Genomic DNA, 22,211 nt, shown 5'->3' on the forward strand with positions numbered 1-22,211 from the left:
TGAAAGTCAATATAAAGTGTGCAAAAAATAGGAATAATTTTATTCCTTTTGATAGAATATCATGTCAGATTATATAAAAAATTCACTTGGAATGTAGTCGCAGATAGCAGTAAATATTTTAATTGTCTTCATTAAAAAAAGATACAATAGTAATAATAATACTTAGTTTGTTATATTTAGACACTATATATTATATTATTAATTTAAATCTTTAAAAAAAATTAACGATGATTTATATATATAGGTACATATATATATATATATATATATATATATATATATATATATATATATATATATATATATATATATATACATCCCATTTCAACAATTAGTAATATATACAATTATTAAAACAGCCTCCGTTGTAGGGACCCAGTTTTCACGCCAATGAATAGGTGGGTTAAATCTAAATATACGTAGGTACACCATATATAAACTATACGCACTGATTTTCGCTAAATCAACGAACAGAATATTCGCGCCATAAATACGGTATTTACCTTACTTTTTTTATTACTTACGTAGATTTATATAGTTGCATAAAAATATGAATACTAATAATTAATACCATTGACCATAAGGATTAATTATTTCATTTTTTTTTACCTTTACTTTTTATTGAAACCGTCAAAAGAGCAACTTGAGTTTTTTGCCGATTCTTCTCTTCAAAGTCTCTATTCTAAATCGGTGGTAACTAAGCGTTAATTACAATAATTAGTATTATTTAATATCGAATGACAATTAAAAACTATTTTTAAGTTTGTTAATATGTTAATAAGACCATTTTGATTCCGATACAAATATATAATTTTATGCAAGTTTAAAAGGTCGTGCCTAGCACATTAATAGAATTAGCTATAAATATAAATTTTAATGTTGTCTTTATAATATCTTGACAAAAATTATAACGGTTTTTCAAAATTGAAAATTCATACGTTATATAAGTGTTATTCTTTATGTTCTGAAAAAAAAAATAAACGTACACGTCACAGATGAATGTTTTTTTTTCTCTCATTCTTATTTTCTTCATTAGTAAATTGCACCCGAGCGCCCCGGGGAGGGTCGTTAGTTAATATAATATTTATAATATAATAATTATATACAGACGGAGCGAATGACATTCCTCTGGGGCTATGAAAGCTCATAATTTATCAACAGCTGTATTGGGAAAGGTAATTAAGTTTAATCAAAGCTAGATACTGTAAATTACGTCACAGATACGAAATACATAAATCACTTGTCTTAACTCAACTCACTATATACACTATACTGAGACTAGTATCTGGTGTCTTCATTTGTTTTTATTTTACTTATTTGTATTTATAATAAACTTAAAATGTTATAATATTTTATTGTTGTGTCATTGTTTTAAATATTAGTATTAATATTATAAAAAAATCTCAGATTTTTTCTGTGCTAATATCAAATCAATCATGTTTAAATAATTAATTATTAATACTGTAAAGGAAAAATATTCGTCATTTTGATTCTTTTTTTTTTTTTTGACTGTTTGTTATAGAGGAAGACATTTTATTTGTTACTAAAAACTTAACCTTTTTTCTAATTTAAGAAGTATAGGGGTCAAGTTTACATACACTGCTAGGAAAACAAAAACTGTCAGTAACATAATATAATAGTGATAGCTTATAAATATTCAGTACACCATACAATTACTTTGCGTCTTAAAAAATATACTTCTTAACACTTGAAAATTATCCTTAAGGATTAAGATGTACAATAAAGCATAGATTTAAATACACCAGATGATACCCAATGTCCAGATTTTGTCAGGGCAAAACAAACTGTCTAATTAACTAAGTTTAAATATACTCACACGTTTATGTAAATGATTACCTACTTTCATTAGAATTCCAATCGCGTATAACCACAGGTCAAATAACGCGACCAATCCTCTAATCTTCTTCATGAAAACGGTAAATTTCTTCGAAATCCCTTTGTAATTTCATTATACAAAGTTTGTATTCTGGGTTGAACGCACATAAGTCCGACGATGAGTCCCCAGACAGCTAATGCGACGGACCTTTCTAGAGATTAGGTGAACAAATCCAGTCCAGCGTTTTAATTAAAATTTGCATATTGTTACGCGTTAAAAATAAAGAAAATACCCATGACCTAAACGAAATTAGTTTATTAAAATGTTCAGCTTAAATGTGCGAGTGTGGTTTTATTTTGAACGGAAATTAGAATACCTACGGATTGTTTTTAGACTAATAGAAAAATTGTGGATAAACGTTTGAATAATTTGTAAGTATTATTAATAATTGAAAACAACACGCTTATAGAGAAAAAAAAAATTAAGTAGTAGGTAAGCCATGCTGTGTGGCTACGGCATCAAAGAATATAGCTACCCCCTCTCTTCCCATGGGTGTCGTAAGAGGCGACTAAGGGATAACTCAGTTCCACTATTACCTTGGCACTTAAAAAGCCGACCGATGGCGGGATAACCATCCAACTGCTGGCTTTGAAATACACAGGCCGAAGACGGGCAGCAGCGTCTTCAGTGCGACAAAGCCAGCCCTGCGGTCACTAACCCGCCTGCCTGCCCAGCGTGATGACTATGGGCAAAACACATGAGTTCACGCCATTTTTGGCGTAAACTTGTTAAGTGCAATTAAATATTTTATATTGGCAACATTGTTAAAACTCTAAAATACTCTATGGGTGAGCCGCAATGGCGTTTAAGTTGGTCTTCTTGTTGTGTGTGCTGCGATTATATAAAAACAGAATAAATGAGCATAATAAAGAAATATAAGCTAGTTTCCTTCCAAAGTCCTAACAGGTTATGGGCCCAGTGCTCATAATTCTGTTTTAGGTGAAAATCGCAGAGATATTTTTTGGTGCGATCGTGCCGGGTGGCGCGGTGACGGCGCGAGCTGTGTGCGGCGTGTTTCTTGGTCTGGTGAACAACACGGGGCTGTGTTGTTGTTGACAGCGGCGTCTGAAGGAGGTCGTGTGGAGTGCACGAAAGGCAATCACGGCATCAGATTTCCGCGGGGTGCAGTTGGCAAATGTCGGAGACAGACCCTAGCATCATGGCGGTGGCGTCACCCTCGGTCATAAAACTGGAGGGCCAGCGCAATTGGAGCGTGTGGAAGTTCCAATTGACAGTCACTCTGAAAGGAGTTGATGTATTTTCAGTGATTGATGGAACGTTGGTAAAACCAGATACTGGCGATTTGACAGCCTGGATAAAAAAAGATAACAAGGCGCAGAGTATCATTGTGTCTAGACTGAGTGAGGAGGCCATGATTCACGTTTTAACATGCGAGACGGCGGCTGAAATGTGGAAAAAGTTGCACAGCGTTTTTGAGGCAAAGTCTGCTACGAGTACATTGATGTTGCAACAACGTTTTCTTCAGTGCAAGTTTGAAGAAGGAGAGCTTTCTATATACCTAGCTAAGCTACAAGAAATGGCGTGTCAACTAAAACAAGCTGGTGAAACAGTGTCTGAAAAGTTTTTAATGACTAAGGTCCTAATGTCATTACCAGAATCATACAGCCACTTTGTTTCAGCTTGGGAATCGGTCGACACGGATAAACAAAATTTCAATGATTTAGTGGCGCGGCTACTCGTCGAGGAGGAGAGAATTAAGTCTAAGGGCCATGAGAGCGAAAACACGGCGCTGTTTGTAAAGAAAAGCGGCTTTGTCAAGCGCTGCAATCGGTGCTATGTTCCTGGTCATCTGGCTAAAGACTGTAATAGTAAAGTGGAAAATCGTCGTTGTTTTTCTTGTGGAAAAATCGGACATTTAAAAGCTCAGTGCAAAAAGGGAAATCTAAACAAAAATAGTGGTCAATATGGCGGCGGACATTCAAAGGGAAACGCATTTACAGTGATAGGAATGATAACCGGGACCGGCTTACGAGTGACTTACGAGTGAGCTTGTTTTCTTTGTCGACTGTTACTAAAAAAGGTCACAAAGTTGAAATGACGTGTGGTCAGTGTTTACTATGGAAAGACAATAAACTGTGTGCTGTAGGTAATCGCGAAGGTGATAACTACATACTAAATGTAATGAACGATGTTAATAACAGTGTCGCGACAGTTGCCACTTTGTCAGACTGGCATGAAAGACTTTGTCATCAAAATGTTGAGCAAGTGAAACAAGTGCTCACCAAGAATAACATCAAGTACACAGGAGATAGTCTCAAGTGTGTTTCATGTCTGGAAGGTAAAATGCATAAACTACCATTTGCTAAAAGTGAACATTGTGCTAATGCACCTCTAGAACTTTTGAGTGCTGATCTGTGTGGTCCAATGGAGGTGGAGAGTGTTGGAGGCTCCAGGTATTTCTTGCTAATCAAAGATAACTACACAAACTACAGGACGGTCTATTTTTTAAAGAAAAAGAGTGAGGCAGTATTATGTATAAAGCGGTTTGTTGCGTGGGCCGAAAGGCAAACTAACTACAATGTAAAAGTCATACGTACTGACAATGGACTAGAATTTTGCAATGATGAAATGTGTAAATTTGTGCAAGAGAATGGCATACAGTATCAAACAACAGTGCCCTACACGCCTCAGCAAAACGGCAAGGCGGAGAGAGACATGCGTACACTAGTTGAAGCGGCAAGGACCATGCTGAAAGCGAAGAGGTTGCCAAAGCACTTATGGGCAGAGGCAGTGAATACATCAGTCTATGTATTAAACTGTACTTCGAAGAGCAAGCAGGAAAACCAATCACCATACGAATCCTTTCATAAATGGGAAGTAAACATCAATGATCTAAAAGGAGTATTTGGTGAACGAGTATTTGTGCATATACCTAAAGAAAAAAGGTTGAAGTGGGACGATAAAGGAGAAGAAGCAATCTTTGTCGGCTACGAAGACACAAAGGGATTCAGAGTGTATTATGAGAAACGACGAGAGGTTCATATTCAAAGGGATGTAGTATTCATGGAAGGCAAGAGAATAGAGGAACCAAAATGTGACCAGAAGGAGGTGATAGAGGAAGTGGTTTTGCTGGACATGTCATCTGAGGACGAACAAATAGAGCAACATGAGGAAAGTGAAGAAGAGTTCCATGACACAAATACAGATGAAGGGGAAGAACAGGATAAGACACCGGAGAGTATAGAAAACATACCAGAGAGGACAGAAAACATATCGGAGAGGACTGAGGAAGGGAGAAATCAAAATGAGACAGAAGATCAAACTACAGGGATAGGAAGTCAAAATTCAGCAACGGAAGATCAGAATCTAAGACAAAGAAGCAAAAGAAAAATAATAAAGCCAAAGAAATTAGAAGACTACTGTATGTATGTTACTCTAGAGCCTAAAAACTATAAAGAAGCAATGGCATCACCGGAAGCTGAAAACTGGAAAGAGGCCATGAGAAAAGAGCTCAACCAACTCAAAGAAAATAACACATGGACAGAGATAGAGACAGTACCGGAAGGAAAAGAAGTAATCAGCTCTAAGTGGGTTTTAAAAAGAAAAGGAAATGACTACAAGGCGAGGTTGGTAGCTAGAGGATTCGAACAAGAATGTAATGAAGATTTATATGCGCCTGTAGTAAAACTTAATACTTTTAGAATTTTTGTATCTGTAGCTACAAAACTAAATTTAAATATTAATCAAATGGATGTTTGTGGGGCCTTTTTAAATGCTAGGCTTGATGAGGAGTTATATTTGTCATTGCCAGAGGATTCTGAGGTAAAGATTGTAAAACTAAATAAGTCAATCTATGGTTTAAAGAGGTCTCCCAAGTATTGGAACGAAACATTTAATAATGTAATGTTATCTATAGGTTATAAACAGTGTGATAAGGATTATTGTCTGTATTCAAAGTGTGAAGGGGAAAATAAAACATTTCTATTGTTATATGTAGATGATATATTGTATTTTGGGAATAACAAACTTGAGCTGGGTAAATTAAGAAATATGCTATGTCAAACATTTAAAATTAAAGAATTGGGGGCTATAAGTAAATTTCTGGGTATTGATGTAAAGCAAGATTTAAATTTAGGGGTCACTATAATTTCACAAAAGGACTATTTAAGAAACATTTTGTCAGAATATAATATGTCAGATTGTAAAACATTGTCATTGCCTATTGATAAGAATTTTAATTTTCATATTCTAAAGAGGGAAAATTCAGAGAGTGTTCTTATTGAAAATAAATGTAGAAGATTGATAGGAAGTTTAATGTATGCAGCAATGGGCACTAGGCCAGATATATGTGCAGTTGTTAATATTCTAAGTCGGTATCAAAACAGTGCATCCACACTTTTGTATAAACTATTGTTAAATATTTTGAGATATTTAAAGGGTACACTTGATTTATGTCTTATATACTATAGAGATTGTAATGTTGATGAGGTTATAGGCTATGTTGATAGTGACTGGGGTGGGTGTAATGATCGTAAGTCAACAACAGGGTGTATTTTTAAAGTTTTTGAAAGTTCTGTAATGTGGTTTTCGAAGAAGCAGCCGACTGTTTCATTGTCCTCTACAGAGGCTGAATTTATTGCTTTGTGTTCGGCAACAAGTGAAGCTTGTTGGTTAAAAGATATTCTTTTCACTTTTGGGTTTGATATTAAAATAGTAATTTTTGAAGATAACCAGTCTACTATCAAGATGGCACAGATGGCCACTGGTAATTCTAGAGTAAAACACTTAGAGATTAAGTTATCATTTGTAAAAGAAAAGTTAGATAAAAATATTATTGAATTGAGATACATAAATACCAGTGACCAACTCGCAGACATATTAACTAAAGCATTGGGGGGAATTTTGTTCAGAAAATTAAGGGATAGGTTGTTTAGTAAATAAGAAATCATAATGTTAATAAAAATATTTTATTGAGGGGAGGTGTTAAGTGCAATTAAATATTTTATATTGGCAACATTGTTAAAACTCTAAAATACTCTATGGGTGAGCCGCAATGGCGTTTAAGTTGGTCTTCTTGTTGTGTGTGCTGCGATTATATAAAAACAGAATAAATGAGCATAATAAAGAAATATAAGCTAGTTTCCTTCCAAAGTCCTAACAAAACTTGTGAAGGCCTATGTCCAGTAGTGGACTGCGAAACACTCGTCATGAACCTAAAAACATCCATCTATATCTCCTTCATGGCTTTCAAATGAAATCACCGTTCAATGCTACTAAATAAACAATCTAGTTAATTTCTACAGCTTCTTTCGGTATTTTTGTACACTTAATAGTATTTCACTAACGCTTTTCAACAGGGTAACTTTATTCCACCCATATTTTTCTGCAGCACCCCTTAACACTTTCACGCGAACAAGTCAATATTGTAGCTCTATGCGATATTGCACATCATTTTTTCATATAAATTCGAGCGGCGTCTAATGACGTTGTGCAAATAGCTGATGATATTAGTATTTAAATATATTGCGCTGACGTTCCTAGACGTCGACGTTAATTTACGCCACGCTTCAAATAATTTATAAAAATCTACGCAGTAGCGCATGAGATGTCGATTTGCGATATGCACTTTTAAGATTTGGTAAAGTAGATGATGGCTGACCAAGATGTCATTGGCCCTCTGCAGAAAGGTTCTGCAAGAGTAGCTGTGACTGATCTTCTAAGTCTCTAAAACCGCTAAGTAGAAACGCATCCTCCAAAAGGCCATATCCTACATTTTTCGCAATACTTCAGAGTCTATTTGACATATTTGCAGTGCTATCTGGACTGGGTCGTAATCAGCATCCGATCCAAATTCTCCATCGTCAACAAAAGGGTCTGGGGTGGTAAATATCTAAAACAAACAAAAAATACTAAAGATGTATTTTGAACATATTCAGAATGATTAAAATAAAGTAAAATAAATAATAATAATGTATACAATGTAGTAAGATAGTAAAAATACTTACATTTTACGTCAATATTCTACGCGAACACAATCGGCGCACGCACTACCCCCGCGAGGCGCACAAGTCGAGTGAAGTAATAAAACTTCTTAGGCGAAACGACGTATAGTGACGTTGTGCGCTAAAAAAGTAGGTACTGAGTATCAGGACGGAATGCCATCAAAGAAGGCAAAATTAAATCGGTGCGGCGTAGCACTACAATTTTTAGAATTCGAAATGTTGTGGCAGAGCAACCAAACTTTTAAACATTAGTATGGCCAGGCACCGAACCATTACGTTGTGCTCAATAAATCGGGGTTTTGCTGAACGTTATAGTACGTTGTTCCATATCATATTTACCAATATGTGACGTACATATACGTTGTTCGCATGAAAGTGTTAATTATACAAGGTAGAATGTGAAAAACTGAAAAGCATTTGATTTTTGATGCAGAACTACTTTAAGCACACTTGACTTGGGAGTAAGCTAGTGAATAGTGAACGAGGGTTACGAAAAGTGTGATCGGGTGAGGCGAACGGAAGTTTAGAGGGACATATAAGTTAGTGAAGATAGAAAGAGAGAGAGTTACGTTTCGGAAGTTTTACTTCAGTCGAAAAGTCGTTCAACGCTGCTGAAGATCATGACATGATCAAATGCATAATTTACGATTCTACAAAAGAACATACAGACAACATACAAACATTCATTTATTATATATATAGTGAAATACAACCATTCAGTCCCCTAAAAACTCTACTTTAGGGTCTTCATTACCATTTAAAGTGCGGCAAACGTTGGAACGCGATAAGCGATTATGCAAATTTAAATCAAATTGTTAGTGGGCAGAGATTTGTCCAACTAAGCCTTAGATGGGCTGCAACTAAGGTATGAATTCTTTTATTACCCACGAAACTTTCTAGACTCACTAGTACACATCATTCTTTTAAATCGGTGTGAAGTTTTGTACATCGGTTACCGTTCGATTATACTTTACCTACTACGTTTACGACGAACTTTTCTAGGTATTTATACCACTAGTAATATATTTTTATAAAAGTTAAGTGCTAGGTACTACTTACTTAGTATATAAATTAACGTGCATTAGAAGTTAATGTTATGATTTTTTTTTAGGGTTTAAGTGATATTTTATTATTAATATTATCTGCTTAAAATCCACAAATATTAAAACGACTATTTGGAATTTCATCCATTATGCAGATGGGTGAAGTTCGTGTCTACTGCGGATCTGAGACTATTAGGATAAGTATACTACCTATATATTTTTTGTTTTTATTCAAAATGTGTTTATTACCATTACAAAACTAAAAAAAGAGCTATAAGCTCATGATTTAAAAAAAAATTGCACTTGGAAACTAACGACTATATATGTATTTAAATCTGCGACCGTTATGTACATACACCCAATGTAGTATTCAATATCTCACCATACAAACCCACCATACATGATTTGTGTGGATGTTGCAAATAAAAAAGTATTATTATTATTATTATTATTATTATTATTTAATAGTTCAGCAATGTTTTTGATAGTTCGACGCGTTTTATAGCAGCGTACTGTAATAACTACCCGAATCAAGATTTTTACAGCGGAAAAAGTTGGGAGACTCTTCGAACGCACACTACTACTTACAAATAATCAGCCTGTTATTAATCACTAAAAAAAATCGGCGGCTACTAGACTATCATATTTGGAATTGTACATTTGATATCTTAGCAGGCTACTGAGTAATATTTCAATGTAGATACTTTTACGGTGTAGACTAATGCAGTATTCTGTATTCTGAGTCATAAGAATACAAAATGTCATAGGTTATGAGTTTCATTAAAAATAATATGGAGGCTTTTATTACATAGCAATAGCTATTAAAAATAAACAAAATAATGTAAATTTTAAATTATATTTTTTTGAACTTATAATTTATATGAAATTACATAAAATTTGTATAACAAAAAAAAAAAAAATCAAACAAATGCAACACTCCTTTTTTTAGTTTAAAAAATTTACAGATTTTGCCTTAATTTTTAGTAAAATTTTAACATTTCCGTGTCCGTTACATAAAAATTGAGCTCTATCTTTCAATAAACCGATCCAAATGTTGTTAAGTTTTAAAATTAATACGAGATAATACTAATTAATTTGGTATTGAATCTCTCTTTCGTCTGTGTTGATACATACAAATGTTCTGTGTAAAGCAGATTATAAAAATAATTGATGATTAAAAAGTTATATTTATAATCTAAATATTAATGTTTAATTCATAAAAAATCATTTGACTTTTTGTTTTTTACACAGATTAAATTAATTTTGTTGACATTTTCGTAGATGTTTAAGTTTGAATTAAAAAGTAAATATTTCACACGAACATTCTAAATTTACTTGGTAGACATGTGTAGCGTTAACCTAATAAGTAATTAGTATTTAAATAATCAGGTATATTTGGCTCAATTTTAAAAATTATGAACATTTTGATTCACTGCCAACAGATGGTACTGTTAACCAAAAATTGAAAAATTATATTTTATATAAAATCACATACATACAAGGCGAAATATAAACTTTATTATTTTTTAACATTTATATAATATATTCATCACGTTTCTTTATTTTCTCCAGGTGCACCGACAAGGAACCATCTAGTTCGAGCTTTGACCGCCATGTTTCTAACGAGTCTCTTCTTATCGTCGAGAGATGGCGCTAAATCTATTAAAATATCTTGTTTGTAGGGTAGAAGTAATCTTGTGTCGTACGAATTTGCTATCTCATAAAGGCATTGTAAGCTTTTTATTCTTACATCCTGAAATAATTCAATAAAAAACTCACTTGAATAATACAAATTTGTTAAAAAATGGCTTTAAAGGAAGAAATATTAACATTAAAACTTTAAATTAGATAATTTAATCATCATATTTTTTTTCAATAGGGAAGATGTCTATTAATTATAAAAACAGATTGAACAATTAATATCTCTTAAAACATTACCATACTTTTAAAACATATGTTTCTTTTGTCGTTTACTTTACATTTAAACTTCACGCGTATTACAGTTCGCAAAACACAAAAACGACTGTCGTTCAGCTAGTTAGTAAAAAATTAATAAAACTGAAAATTACCCATTACAATCGAATGTAATGTAATTTTAACAATTAGTGGACATAACTATGTCTATGGTCAATCCAAAACCAGTTTTCATTAAATTAACTGAGTATACCAACTCTTTACAGAAACATGAATAATTGCCTCTTTATCTGTAGTCCACAAAGACATACACTGTCAGATATTTTATTGAAAGTAAATTTAAGTTTTGTAAAAATCTGTATTATAGTAGCTTACCATAGATTTAACATATGTTGTCAAATTGACTATTCTCGGCAGTATAGTCTGTAAGCTCTGAGCGATTGACATGTTTTTCGCTTGTACGAAATGTATTAAGATATCAATCATTACCAAAATAAGATCTTTATTGTCGTATTCCAATCCATCAATCGCTAAAGGAACAATCTGAAAAGTAAAAAATACACACATAAATGAGTATAAATAAAATTCAGATTTATAAGTTTTAAAATAACGTATTTTAAAGGTTTAATGTTGTAAATATATAATGCTTGACAGATTTTTTTTTTAAAGAGTTTTGACAATGCTGAATATCTACAGAATCTCAATCAGAACTCAAAACTAGGGGTAGATAAAATAACTACAATTAATTTATTAAAACGAATATAATTTAAAGTGTTTTGAACCCTACTAGAACAATTTTTCATTATGAAGATATAAATAACATATTTGTTATAGATTAAAGACAACTTTTATTCAAAATCATACCTTATTTACTTCATTATTAAGTACACTTTTCGGTATCTTATCTAAAATGTACGCCCAACTCAGTAGAAAAGCCTCTTTCGCTTCCGGACTAAGAACTACATTACCAGATATTTTAGTAAAACTCTGGAACATTCTCTGCTTGAAAAGTAAACTTGTTCTGCAATGATGTTTCGAATTAAGACAGTCAGGGAAATCAGCCATAACTATTTTAATAGCATCTGATCCTTGTTGACTGCATTCTGGGTTTGATATTGATATTAATATCTGAAATCAATTTAGAATTAGACTAATAAATAAAAACTCAATTTCAATCAGTACAATTGCAGTTAATAATAGAAAATAAAATATAAAAAATAATATGGAAATTAAGCGTGCAAAAGTGGTCTTATTGGTATTGCGCAATCTATACCAATAATAACGGTCACATTAGTGAAATTAATTATAAAGTATTCACTTTAAAAAATGGCAACTCAATGTTGTCATTAAGCTTTATTAATTATTGAATAATTTACGTGTATTAAATTTCGAATGCTTTTTAGAAGGAATTTCAACTGGTCGCTATGAATCACTTTTATTTTCAGGCCAGAATATTTTTTTCAAGTTCTATTATAATAAGCAAAAAAAAATTATATTTTAGAAATTTTAAATTACATCCTAAGCTAAATGATCAGATAAATAGACATATTTCATAATATATGACAGAAAATAATAAGCAGTAATCCTTATATTGAAAATTTATCACAAAACAATGTTAAGGTCAGACCTTTAATCTTGATAGATAATGTTTATGAAAACATTGATATTTGTCCCTTTTCATATAAATAGAAATTAAGATTATATTTTTTTTAATCATATTTATATATGATAAAAAAATGATCAAAAGAATGCATATTTTTAGTCATATAGTTTGTTTTCTTACCTTATTTAGCCAAAATTGAAACAGATCACTCCCTCTCATAACAAGAGCCTTGGTAATCCAACCATACAAAAATATCAATCTCGGACATATGTTCAAATCATCTCTATTGCATGAGGCGAGGTAATTCTTTAATAATTCATACATCAATTCAAATTTTTGTCCATTCTCCGCCTTGTTTAAGAAATGACCGATTAAATAGCAGGATTTCAAACGTACTATATCATTATCCGAATTTATAGCAAGTTTTAACGCTAACGAAAAGATCTTTTCAAAATGTTCATTATATACATTCTGTCTTATTGATCTATACAAACATTCTAATATTTGAAAGTGAATTTCATTTACAGAACACTTATTTAAAAGATTAGTTGTGTGTTTAGATAATATATTTAGCTGTTTTTCTATCGGTAGACTGCTAATTGTATTCGAGATTAAGGAATACCCATGTTCCAATGGTTCCTTTGCAGTGAGTATTTCATTATCCAACCATGTTAGAACAGAATCTATCAAACCATGATCACTTTCTATTTGAGCTACTTTATCATTCGAGTATAAACTTGTATTAGATAAAGAACTGCTTAGAGCTTTTATGACTTTGGATGCTTCTTCGTTACTTGAAACTATCACTTTAAGCATTTCTTCAATAATTATTTTAGTAAAATCATCAATACTTGCTAGACTAGACAGTAGATTTAGTCGTTTTTGTAATGCCGTTTTATCCTGAATCAAATTCTGTACATCACATTTACCTTTGACAACAAATTCCATAACCAACTCTGGATATTTTCTTGCAATAGCGTGTACTGTTTCCACACTTATACCTAATAACTCATCGTCTTCAGAATGTTGGATATTGTACGTTAAAATCTCAATAAATGGTACAACAAGATCACTGTTAAGAGCATTTTTTACTCTTATTAATGTTCTGAATCCTACAACTTGGTATTCTTTGGTTCTTTCACTTACTGCTGTTAAACATACTTGTGGTATTTCATTCACCTGTTTTTCAATATTTTCTAAAACATCCCAATGTTGAGCCAACTCATACATGTCTCCCAAAAATTCCAAGCTAGCAATTTGAAGTTTTGACACAGTTTTGAATTCGTAATAAGCTAGAATAGCTGGGATCATCATCTTTGTAATAATCTCACATGACTCTTTTGAAGCGTTAGCTACGGTTAGTAAAATTTTTGTTCCTTGCACAAATTGTGCTACAGTTGTAGATTCTGCTAATGCAGTTTGCAAGGAAATGAGTATTCCTTTAACGAAATTCTCAAAGGACTGATCTGTGTTTGCTATTGTGGACAATTTTGCCACTAAAGCTGATAATGATTCGTGAGCTGCTAATTTTAATACTTCGTCAGATTTATGTGTTATCTCTCGATGCAAGGACGACCACAATGCTTTAAGAAATGGAGCATAACTTTCAGCTTTAAATGTATTACAACTTTTAGTCTGAAATCGCAAAAACATGTTTTTAAATAATTTTTTAACATTAATAAATTTCATTTGTTACAGAAAAAATGACTAATGAATGAGCTAATTTTTAAAAGCTTTATCAGCTCATTAATTTTTTATTATATTATTATAATAAAATCACTTACCAACAGAATTAATGAATCAATCTTGGCTACCCTCAAGCTAGAGTCTAACTTTTCTATTAACAGCACTAAGCAATGTTCAGCGAACTCAGGTATTGCGCACAAACAGGGACAAAGGGCAGCCGCTAAATCATCCCTTGACACCGGAGCTGGGTCATTTGGAGAGGGATGGAAATCAATAGGGTAGTAACACGATATAACTTCAAACATTTCTTCAACTAAATGCCCTAAGGGTATTTTTTCTAAAAATTTTGGCAGAAAATTGAAAAGGAACAACAGATTTCGAGGGTCTCTTTCACCGTCCATCGAAGATATCACTCCATATATAAAGTCTGGGCCGAGGGTTTTCATGTCTGAAAGAAATATTTTACTGTAAATTTATATCATGTCTTACATAGCTGGTGATTATTACTCAAGTACAAAATACGTTTTATGTTTTAACTTCCTTTGTCAATAATACAACCATTCTTTGTTTAATTTGTTTTACACACAATTAGGAACATAGTGTACCGATAATAAGTAGTAGTAACTAACAAACTATAATTATTATGTGTAGATCTTATCCACTTAGTCAGTCTTTAAGTTGTTAAGAACGAAAAATTATAAACTTTTATAAAACACTTTTAAGTTATTACAAAAAGGGTCTTCTATTACTTAATTACTAACCTAATATATAAAATTCTCATGTTAAAGTGTTAGGAGCCAAACTCTCAAAAATGTCTTGATTGATGTTTTTTTTCTTCTGCGAATCGGTTGTAAACAATTTTTTTGACCCCGAAGTTATAAGAGTGGCCCATCCCAAAGTATGTATTTTTTTTTGACACAATTTTTATTTTTCTTATGATTTGGCAATGAAAAATACATACAACCCTATATTTTCAATAGTGTTTAGCGGCAAAACATCATTTGCCAGGTCAGCTAATAATATATATATTTAAAGATTAAAATCTAAATTTAAAGTTTCTCATAGCAGCTGTATACTTACACTCGGTATCTCGTTCCAATAACTTAAGTATCGTTAAATAAATATTATATCTGTCTTGCCTCACTTGTGACTGACAGGCCACCTCTCTGAACAATATAGTGAAATATTCTCCGCTAAAATGTACATTATAATGAGTCATATCAACAATATAAAGATACCCTTCCAAAACTGTTGGTATTACTTTATGATGGTCTTTTAATCGATCCGTATAAAACTTTGATATGAATTTTATTTGCATTTCCGTGAGAAAATCTTTTGGAATTTCTGATAATGTTTTAGTAAAAAATCTCATTCCTTTTTCCCTGTTATCTACTTCTTTGTTTGTTAACACTCCAGCCATGTTTTCGAGTAATGTTGTAACTTCCAGCCGACCGGATAAAATATCTGAAAGGATTATTAAAATCTTATTCAAATTCTTGTGCGAACATGATTTCGATGAACTAACATTTTATGTTGATACATACCTGTTACAATGCTTTTCGTTTGATCAAATATATCATTATTTTTCATTATTTCGTCCGCTAAATCAGATTTAAGCCAAATATTCTCCATTTTCGAACGTTTCCTTTATGTATAATATAAATTATATTTCAGGATTTCCTAATTGTGCTTCTGTGTAACTTTAAATTTACGTATGTTTGATGGATTATTAATAGTTTAGTTTTATTTACACATAACGTCACACATTGTAAGAATAAAACGAAAATAATATAAAACTAAATTATGGATTCGGACTTGGTGATTTTAGGTTGTTATTTTTAATGTAAAGTGACATATGTCACGTAGATGTAGAAAAGATAATAAATTTGGTACTCTCAACTCTCAAGCATACTCGAAAAAAATATTTATCGAATAGGAATTAGGTAGAATCCTATTAAGTAACTGAATTTTAAATAGTTAATTAGTTAGACTAGTTCAATTAAAACTGCTTTACAGTTTACGCACTAATATTGTCAAAACATTACCGGCAACCAGTGAAATTGGTCATAACTTTTTGGTTGCTTTATCGATTCTAGTGTACTTAACTTGTGTGATCTATTGATCACTCGCACTCGTTTGATTTACTTTTGACAACCCTAAGTACCGTATTAAATTAATCTATAGTTTTTGACATTGTCATAATAAAAACATGTGAGATAAAGTGACGCAATATCGTATTAAAAATTAAAATTTATTAAATAGTGCGAAAATGTCTCGTAAAACATTAATCGATTTCGTTGTAAAATATCATAAGCCTCGCTTACTAAATAACGTCGTACAATTTCCAAGTAATGGAAACTCATTTTTTGGAAGACGCTTCATAATGCCCACAGCGGCATCGAGCTCCACGACCAAAGCGCAATCTCCAAGACATTTCAGTACCTCAGTCACGAAGCTAAACGAAGTTCAACTCACGAAAGAACCAAAGAAAACCGATGGAAAGTTCCAGTTAATGTTTACTTGTAAGAAATGCGATACACGTAATTCAAAGTTTATCACGAAATTGGCCTACTACAAAGGTGTTGTGATCGTTATATGCGATGGCTGTGAAAATAAGCACCTGATTGCCGACAATTTGAACTGGTTTACAGATATGAATGGAAAGAAAAATATCGAAGACATAATGGCTGAAAAGGGGGAGACGGTGCAAAAGATATTGTCAAGTGATTTGGAGTTTATAGCTAATGAAATTGTTATTAATGTTGAGAAACAAGCGTTAGAAGGCTAACTTCCCTTGCCAACTAAACTAAGTTTGTTCTATTTCAATAGAATGTACATGAAAGTAAATTTATTTCTTCTCTTACACAGAACAGTTACAAAATTGAATCTTAACGAAGTTTACAAATTATTCATAAACTGATTCATCAATTTGGTGTGATCTGTATTGAATTATAAAAACTAGCATCTACTTTATATCTTGTATTTTTTTTTTTTACTAGCTGTGCCCGCGACTTTGCATGTAATTTAACAGAAAAGTTATTGTTCAGTTTGCAGTTATAAAATAAATAATTTCTAAAATAAAAGTAGCCTAAGTTACTCCTTATTACATCAGCCAGTGGAAGTCTTGTCAAAATCGGTACAGCGTTTTCAGAAATTAGCTGGAACAAATGGCCAGTCAAAAATTGTAAAAAATGTTATTTTGGTATATGTAAGGTGTATACATACATATTCATTTAGTAAAAAGAGGTTATTTCAATATTACAAATAGACACTTCAATTTTATTTATTTAATATATAAATTTTATGTGTATTCTATTGAAATAAAAGTAGATAATGTAATAATATGCTAAGTTGTACATAGTTGTTTGACCTGTACTTTAGTTGTTATATTTTAGTTGTAGGGTCTGTTCTGTATTTTTGTCTTTAGAAATCAAATGTTCTACATGTACTGTAAAAAGATTAAAATATGTTTGTTCAACAATAAAGATTCTCAATTCTTCTTTCTTCTTCAAATGCACTTATTGTAGTCCCAAATGATTTAATTGACAGGTTCATGTTTCAGCATAAAAATAAAAATTCTGTTTATGATTACATTGCTTATTTTATTTCATTATATGGCTGACATATTAAAAAATATAATCGTAATAATTTGAATAAGTATCTTAGCAAATGACAAAAGAAATAATTATGCACTATATTATATAGCACCATAGTGCTTATTAAAATTATTGTACTTAACTTGGCACCAGATGGTAAACATTTACATTAAACCTAAATAACATCAGGTCACATGTAAAAATATGGTATAGTTTTTTTTTTATAACTTTAATGAGAAATAATTGTATAAGTGTATAATTGAGCACCCTTGAACCTTAACTGAAACAACTTCTATAGTCAAAATGGTGCATGTACTTTTTTCACAAATTATTGTTTCAAAAAACAATTTTTTTAATTTTATTTTTTTACTTTAGCCTTTATTGGAAAGGTTAATATTTTATATAATACTATTTTTAGTAAAATTTTTGTATAAAAGTTATTTTTACATGTAAACTAATAAAATGGTAAATATAAGGCACTAATAAATCACATTTGTTATAATCTCTATATAACTTGTGCGTCAAAATAATAAACATTATTATCTATAGTAAAAGATATTTTAGATTATAGAAATATCAAACTGGAATGCTAAAAAAAACAGTCTCAAATTTCAGATTAATACTTTTAAAACAATTGAATAAGATTTATGTCATAAGAAATATCTATTTCAATTAAATTCGAGAATTGTAAATTGTCCTGAAAAACAAGTTTCTTATTCAAGTTTTTTTATGTTACTGACAATTGCTACTATTTAAAAATAAAATACATAAACTTTATAGCACAGTGGATTCGAATATGTCATACATTATTTGGGAATGCTTAACAATTTTATAAAAAAAATATATCACTATCATAGAATATAGGTAAAACTGCCATTTCAGTCTTTAATATCCAATCTCAATGACAATAAATTCTCTTACACTATTTTTGGACGGCTAATGATAGCATAGTCTGTTCCATTCCAAGTAGTATGGGTTATATCTTCCAAACCAACTTGATTTTGGAGGATTTGAGTTTGAGCAGCTGTTGGTACTTGGGGCCCGGGAGTGTTTGGCTTTCTAATCATACCATAACCTAAATGAGAATCATCAGCCAACCTTGCTGTTTGCATAACATTTTCCACTTCATCATAATCATTCCAAGTATCTTTATTTTTAGGTTCACTCAGAGCCAAAGTGGTCGGTCTTGCTTCAATCTTCTTATATCTAGAAGACTTGTTTAGCTTACTCGTTGATCCAAAGTATTGTAACCTATCGTAATTTTCATCTTCTGGATCAACGACAGGGCTTGGTAAGAGAATAATTCTTGAAGAATCAGGTCCAGATGTGTTCAAATTATCCTGAGACCTAGATATAAGTTTCATGCAGTTGGGACTGTCAGCTAGGTTTGGAGTAAATTCTGTGTGGTCGGGATCATCGATACCTAAAGTCCTCCAAGCTTCACTTCTTACTTCAACTTTGTCATATGGCACAGATGGAGGACTATGTTCTCGCTTTACTTGATCAATTGGTTCATAATTATCTAGCTTTTTATATCGTCCAAACTCAATACTCTCATCTGAGGAACTTGGCAGATCTTTACTTATTTTGTGAAGGTTCACAATTTTACGTGGAGGTTTCTGCGGTTTTGGTTTAAGTGCTGGTTTGGGCATTAGAAGTGGAGCTGTATCTCTTTCTGTACTGGCTGATTGATTACTTGATACTGACGCTGTCTTAAAGGAAAGAGAGCTCAAATTTAAGTCTTCTGGTCTTGTTCCTACAAGAGGGCTCTTTGATCTAGGACAACTTAATTCGGGACTGTTGAGATTGTCGTTGCCAATCATCTGTTTCATTGTTTTCATTTTAAGAGATAGGCATTTGAAAATTTCTGACTGATTGGGATGTTCTAGGTGAAAAATACCTTCCCCTGTATCACATTTTCTCCCCGCTTCAAATGTAAACTTACCCTGTCTATAACCATAACGTCTTATGTACCTATATGGCCAAGTTGCATACAACTTATTATCATTGACATCTCTCAATTCGATAGCAGTTGTGGTTAATAGAAGTAGATATCGGATTGGTTCAAATCCACATCTTGTTGAGGCTTCAGAGGTACACATTTTGACTGAGAATACCCCTTCACCTGATGAGCAGTAAAGATCGTTGTCTTCGTCACAGCTTAAGGGACCGGAATCTCTACCTTTGAAAGCAACTGACTGTAAAGCTGTGACCCATTCCAATGTTTCTGGTTCAGATTGTGCGCAGACTTGTTGTGTGTGTGACTTAGTCAGTATAGTAATTGTATTAGGACTAGAATGTGTTATTTTAATGCAATTTTCAAGGGTTAGAACTTTTGGAATTGCACCAGACGTAACATCGTCTTTATTGTCGTATATTTCGAGACGTTCAATACCCTGTATACTAGCATTGAATAGGATACAGTATTTTTGTTGCCAGTTTTTCTGTAAGAAAAAAAATTCAATTATGATTCTAATATTCATTATATCTACTAAAATTATATAGAATTTGGTTTTGAAAACCAAAACAAATTCGTGCATTTTTAGTACACTCTAGATAACTTGTTTGATGTAAAAACAAAATATAATTAATTAGTGCAGTGTTCAATACACTATTTAATTATAACAAATAGGAAATGCAAACGACAGAATTTCCGCTTGTTATGTTACAAACTAACAGAATTCGTAATCAGCGTGCAGAAATTCTACATGTACACATACTTTCAACTCCTGACTCATTAGAAAGCATATTGTCATAACTGTACAATACCGCGTGTTGTTTTTGTTTACAACTTAATTTTATCACTTATAATTTTACTTTTAGTGTAACTATAAGAGCGGATATCAAAAAATAAGTACCTTTTTAGGAAATTTACTAAACATGTTTCCTCCCGCTGGTGGAAATAATAAGCAACCCGATTTTATTTCATCGTCCGGCTCCATCGTGATATTTATTATATTTAGTTATTTTTGATGTTATTTAAAGTAATATTTAACATCACGTTCAATTGCTTTAGAAAATAAAGCTCATTTATATCATAGAGCTTTTAAAATTTCACACGGAAGATAATATTTTTATGTATTCTGAAGTGCAGTGCGAAATGCAATCTAAAATGACAGCTTTTATATGTATCACAGAGTATAGTAAATATGTATAGAAGTATCAAAGAGAAGTGTAGATAAGTAAATAGTTAAATGGATTATTCGGTAGTCCATAGAGCCATAAACGAAGCAAAAATCGAATCGCTTAAACGATCAATTTTATATAAGTAACGTTTTAAAAACATAAGTCTTCTTTATGATAAAATAATAAAATTGTAAGTTATGAGAAGAGAAAACAGTAATCAAATTTAAAAGTTGAATATTGTGACTTCTTTTATAGCGTTGCCTGACTATATTATTTATTGTACCACGACTTGACCACGTTTATGAATTTCGAAAAAAACTTAAGTGGCTTCTTGTGCGACTTTACAGTAATACTCACATATTGACCCTTCTGTATACTATCCTCTACAATCCTATCGCTCTGCAGTAGTAAAAATCGATTTTAGTTTCTCTGTAATTCTCACGAACGGCCTCTCCGTTCGAAAGGAAGTCTGACATTGAAGACCCCTCTTTTCGGATTGTCTAGTGCTGTTAGCCATATCGGTCTTTACAGCGTCACCGGTGAGAGGGACCTGGTACAATAGACACTGGCCGCAAAGGAAGATGGGGAGACCTCTAGGAGGGCTCGGAATGTCCGCTCGTTGGAGCGAAGCGCTATGTAGAGCGCTGAGACGGGCTACTGGCTACGAGCTTGAACGCGCCTAGTCTATGCAAGCCGTTAGAACGCGGGGAACTCGCCCTCACCCGTGTGTGTGTGGTGGCGTATATGGCGTTAAGCGCCGTAATCCTATCGTTAGAGTCGGTTAAGATGTGCATAGAACATCTTTGTACTGTATGTAAGTTTCCTCTACCTAGGTATTTGCAAGCCTTTGTTACAAGAGGGTTTGGGTGACTGCGCGCCCTTTCAAAATACGCTGTGCCGAGTATTTTGAGGTGCTTTGCGATCGAATCGATCTTAAGGTCGCGATGTAAGTCGACGTTACGCACATGCCACGGTGAGTACGTGGCGGTGCGTAGAAACTTATTTTGAATGAGTCGACATTATGCACATTACCACGGCTAGTGCGTGGCGGTTCTTATATATTACAAGCAGACACTCTAATTTTATTTGTATATATAGATACATATTTCTGTTACATTAAAATTTTGCGCCCCATCCCACACTCCCTATGTTAGTCCTCTGCCCAAAGGTTGCCAGGAAGAGATCGCAGTATTAGCGATAAGGTCGCCTGTTGCAACTGATGCAACTTCTATTTTTTTATATCTTATGTCATATCGTTAAAACTTTGTATTGGTGTGTGAAAGTGTAAATAAATAAATACGTAGATAATTCGATTAAAATCGTATTACTTACAAGTTAAGAGTAAAAATAATAGACAATAGAGAACCTGTTATTGTTAGGTAT

The 22,211-nt window shown here is 32.4% G+C and overlaps 3 protein-coding genes across 3 annotated transcripts; 1 reads left to right on the forward strand and 2 right to left on the reverse strand.

Annotated features, from left to right (window-relative positions):
• Window positions 1-10,399: 10,399 nt before the first annotated feature.
• LOC123658201 (MMS19 nucleotide excision repair protein) lies at window positions 10,400-15,953 on the reverse strand. Its single transcript, XM_045593643.1, has 7 exons — window positions 15,651-15,953; window positions 15,187-15,570; window positions 14,205-14,554; window positions 12,601-14,055; window positions 11,682-11,945; window positions 11,193-11,360; window positions 10,400-10,656 (listed from the first exon to the last, which is right to left on the reverse strand). Exons 1-7 carry the CDS (start codon window positions 15,736-15,738, stop codon window positions 10,453-10,455), a joined length of 2,913 nt encoding a protein of 970 aa, XP_045449599.1. The 5' UTR covers window positions 15,739-15,953; the 3' UTR covers window positions 10,400-10,452.
• Window positions 15,954-16,292: 339 nt separating this feature from the next.
• Window positions 16,293-17,079, forward strand: LOC123658386 (mitochondrial protein import protein ZIM17-like). Its single transcript, XM_045593816.1, has one exon. The coding sequence runs from the start codon at window positions 16,376-16,378 to the stop codon at window positions 16,892-16,894; it is 519 nt and encodes a 172-aa protein (XP_045449772.1). The 5' UTR covers window positions 16,293-16,375; the 3' UTR covers window positions 16,895-17,079.
• A 608-nt stretch (window positions 17,080-17,687) lies between these two features.
• Window positions 17,688-20,831, reverse strand: LOC123658735 (docking protein 3). Its single transcript, XM_045594080.1, has 2 exons — window positions 20,561-20,831; window positions 17,688-20,146 (listed from the first exon to the last, which is right to left on the reverse strand). The coding sequence occupies exons 1-2, from the start codon at window positions 20,642-20,644 to the stop codon at window positions 18,620-18,622; spliced, it is 1,611 nt and encodes a 536-aa protein (XP_045450036.1). The 5' UTR covers window positions 20,645-20,831; the 3' UTR covers window positions 17,688-18,619.
• Window positions 20,832-22,211: the final 1,380 nt, after the last annotated feature.

The sequence above is a fragment of the Melitaea cinxia genome, chromosome 12, assembly GCF_905220565.1.
Source record: "Melitaea cinxia chromosome 12, ilMelCinx1.1, whole genome shotgun sequence".
Classification (NCBI taxonomy): domain Eukaryota; kingdom Metazoa; phylum Arthropoda; class Insecta; order Lepidoptera; family Nymphalidae; genus Melitaea; species Melitaea cinxia.

Bases quoted from the DNA above. Each gene is read 5' to 3' on its own strand.
- LOC123658201 (XM_045593643.1), bottom strand. From the start codon at position 15,738: ATGGAGAATATTTGGCTTAAATCTGATTTAGCGGACGAAATAATGAAA. The intron at 15,571-15,650 runs GTATGTATCAAC...TAATCCTTTCAG, and splicing joins AACGAAAAGCATTGTAACAG to ATATTTTATCCGGTCGGCTG. The intron at 10,657-11,192 runs GTAAGCTACTAT...GAATTATTTCAG, and splicing joins CAACATATGTTAAATCTATG to GATGTAAGAATAAAAAGCTT.
- LOC123658386 (XM_045593816.1), top strand. From the start codon at position 16,376: ATGTCTCGTAAAACATTAATCGATTTCGTTGTAAAATATCATAAGCCT.
- LOC123658735 (XM_045594080.1), bottom strand. From the start codon at position 20,644: ATGGAGCCGGACGATGAAATAAAATCGGGTTGCTTATTATTTCCACCA. The intron at 20,147-20,560 runs GTACTTATTTTT...TTTTTCTTACAG, and splicing joins TTAGTAAATTTCCTAAAAAG to AAAAACTGGCAACAAAAATA.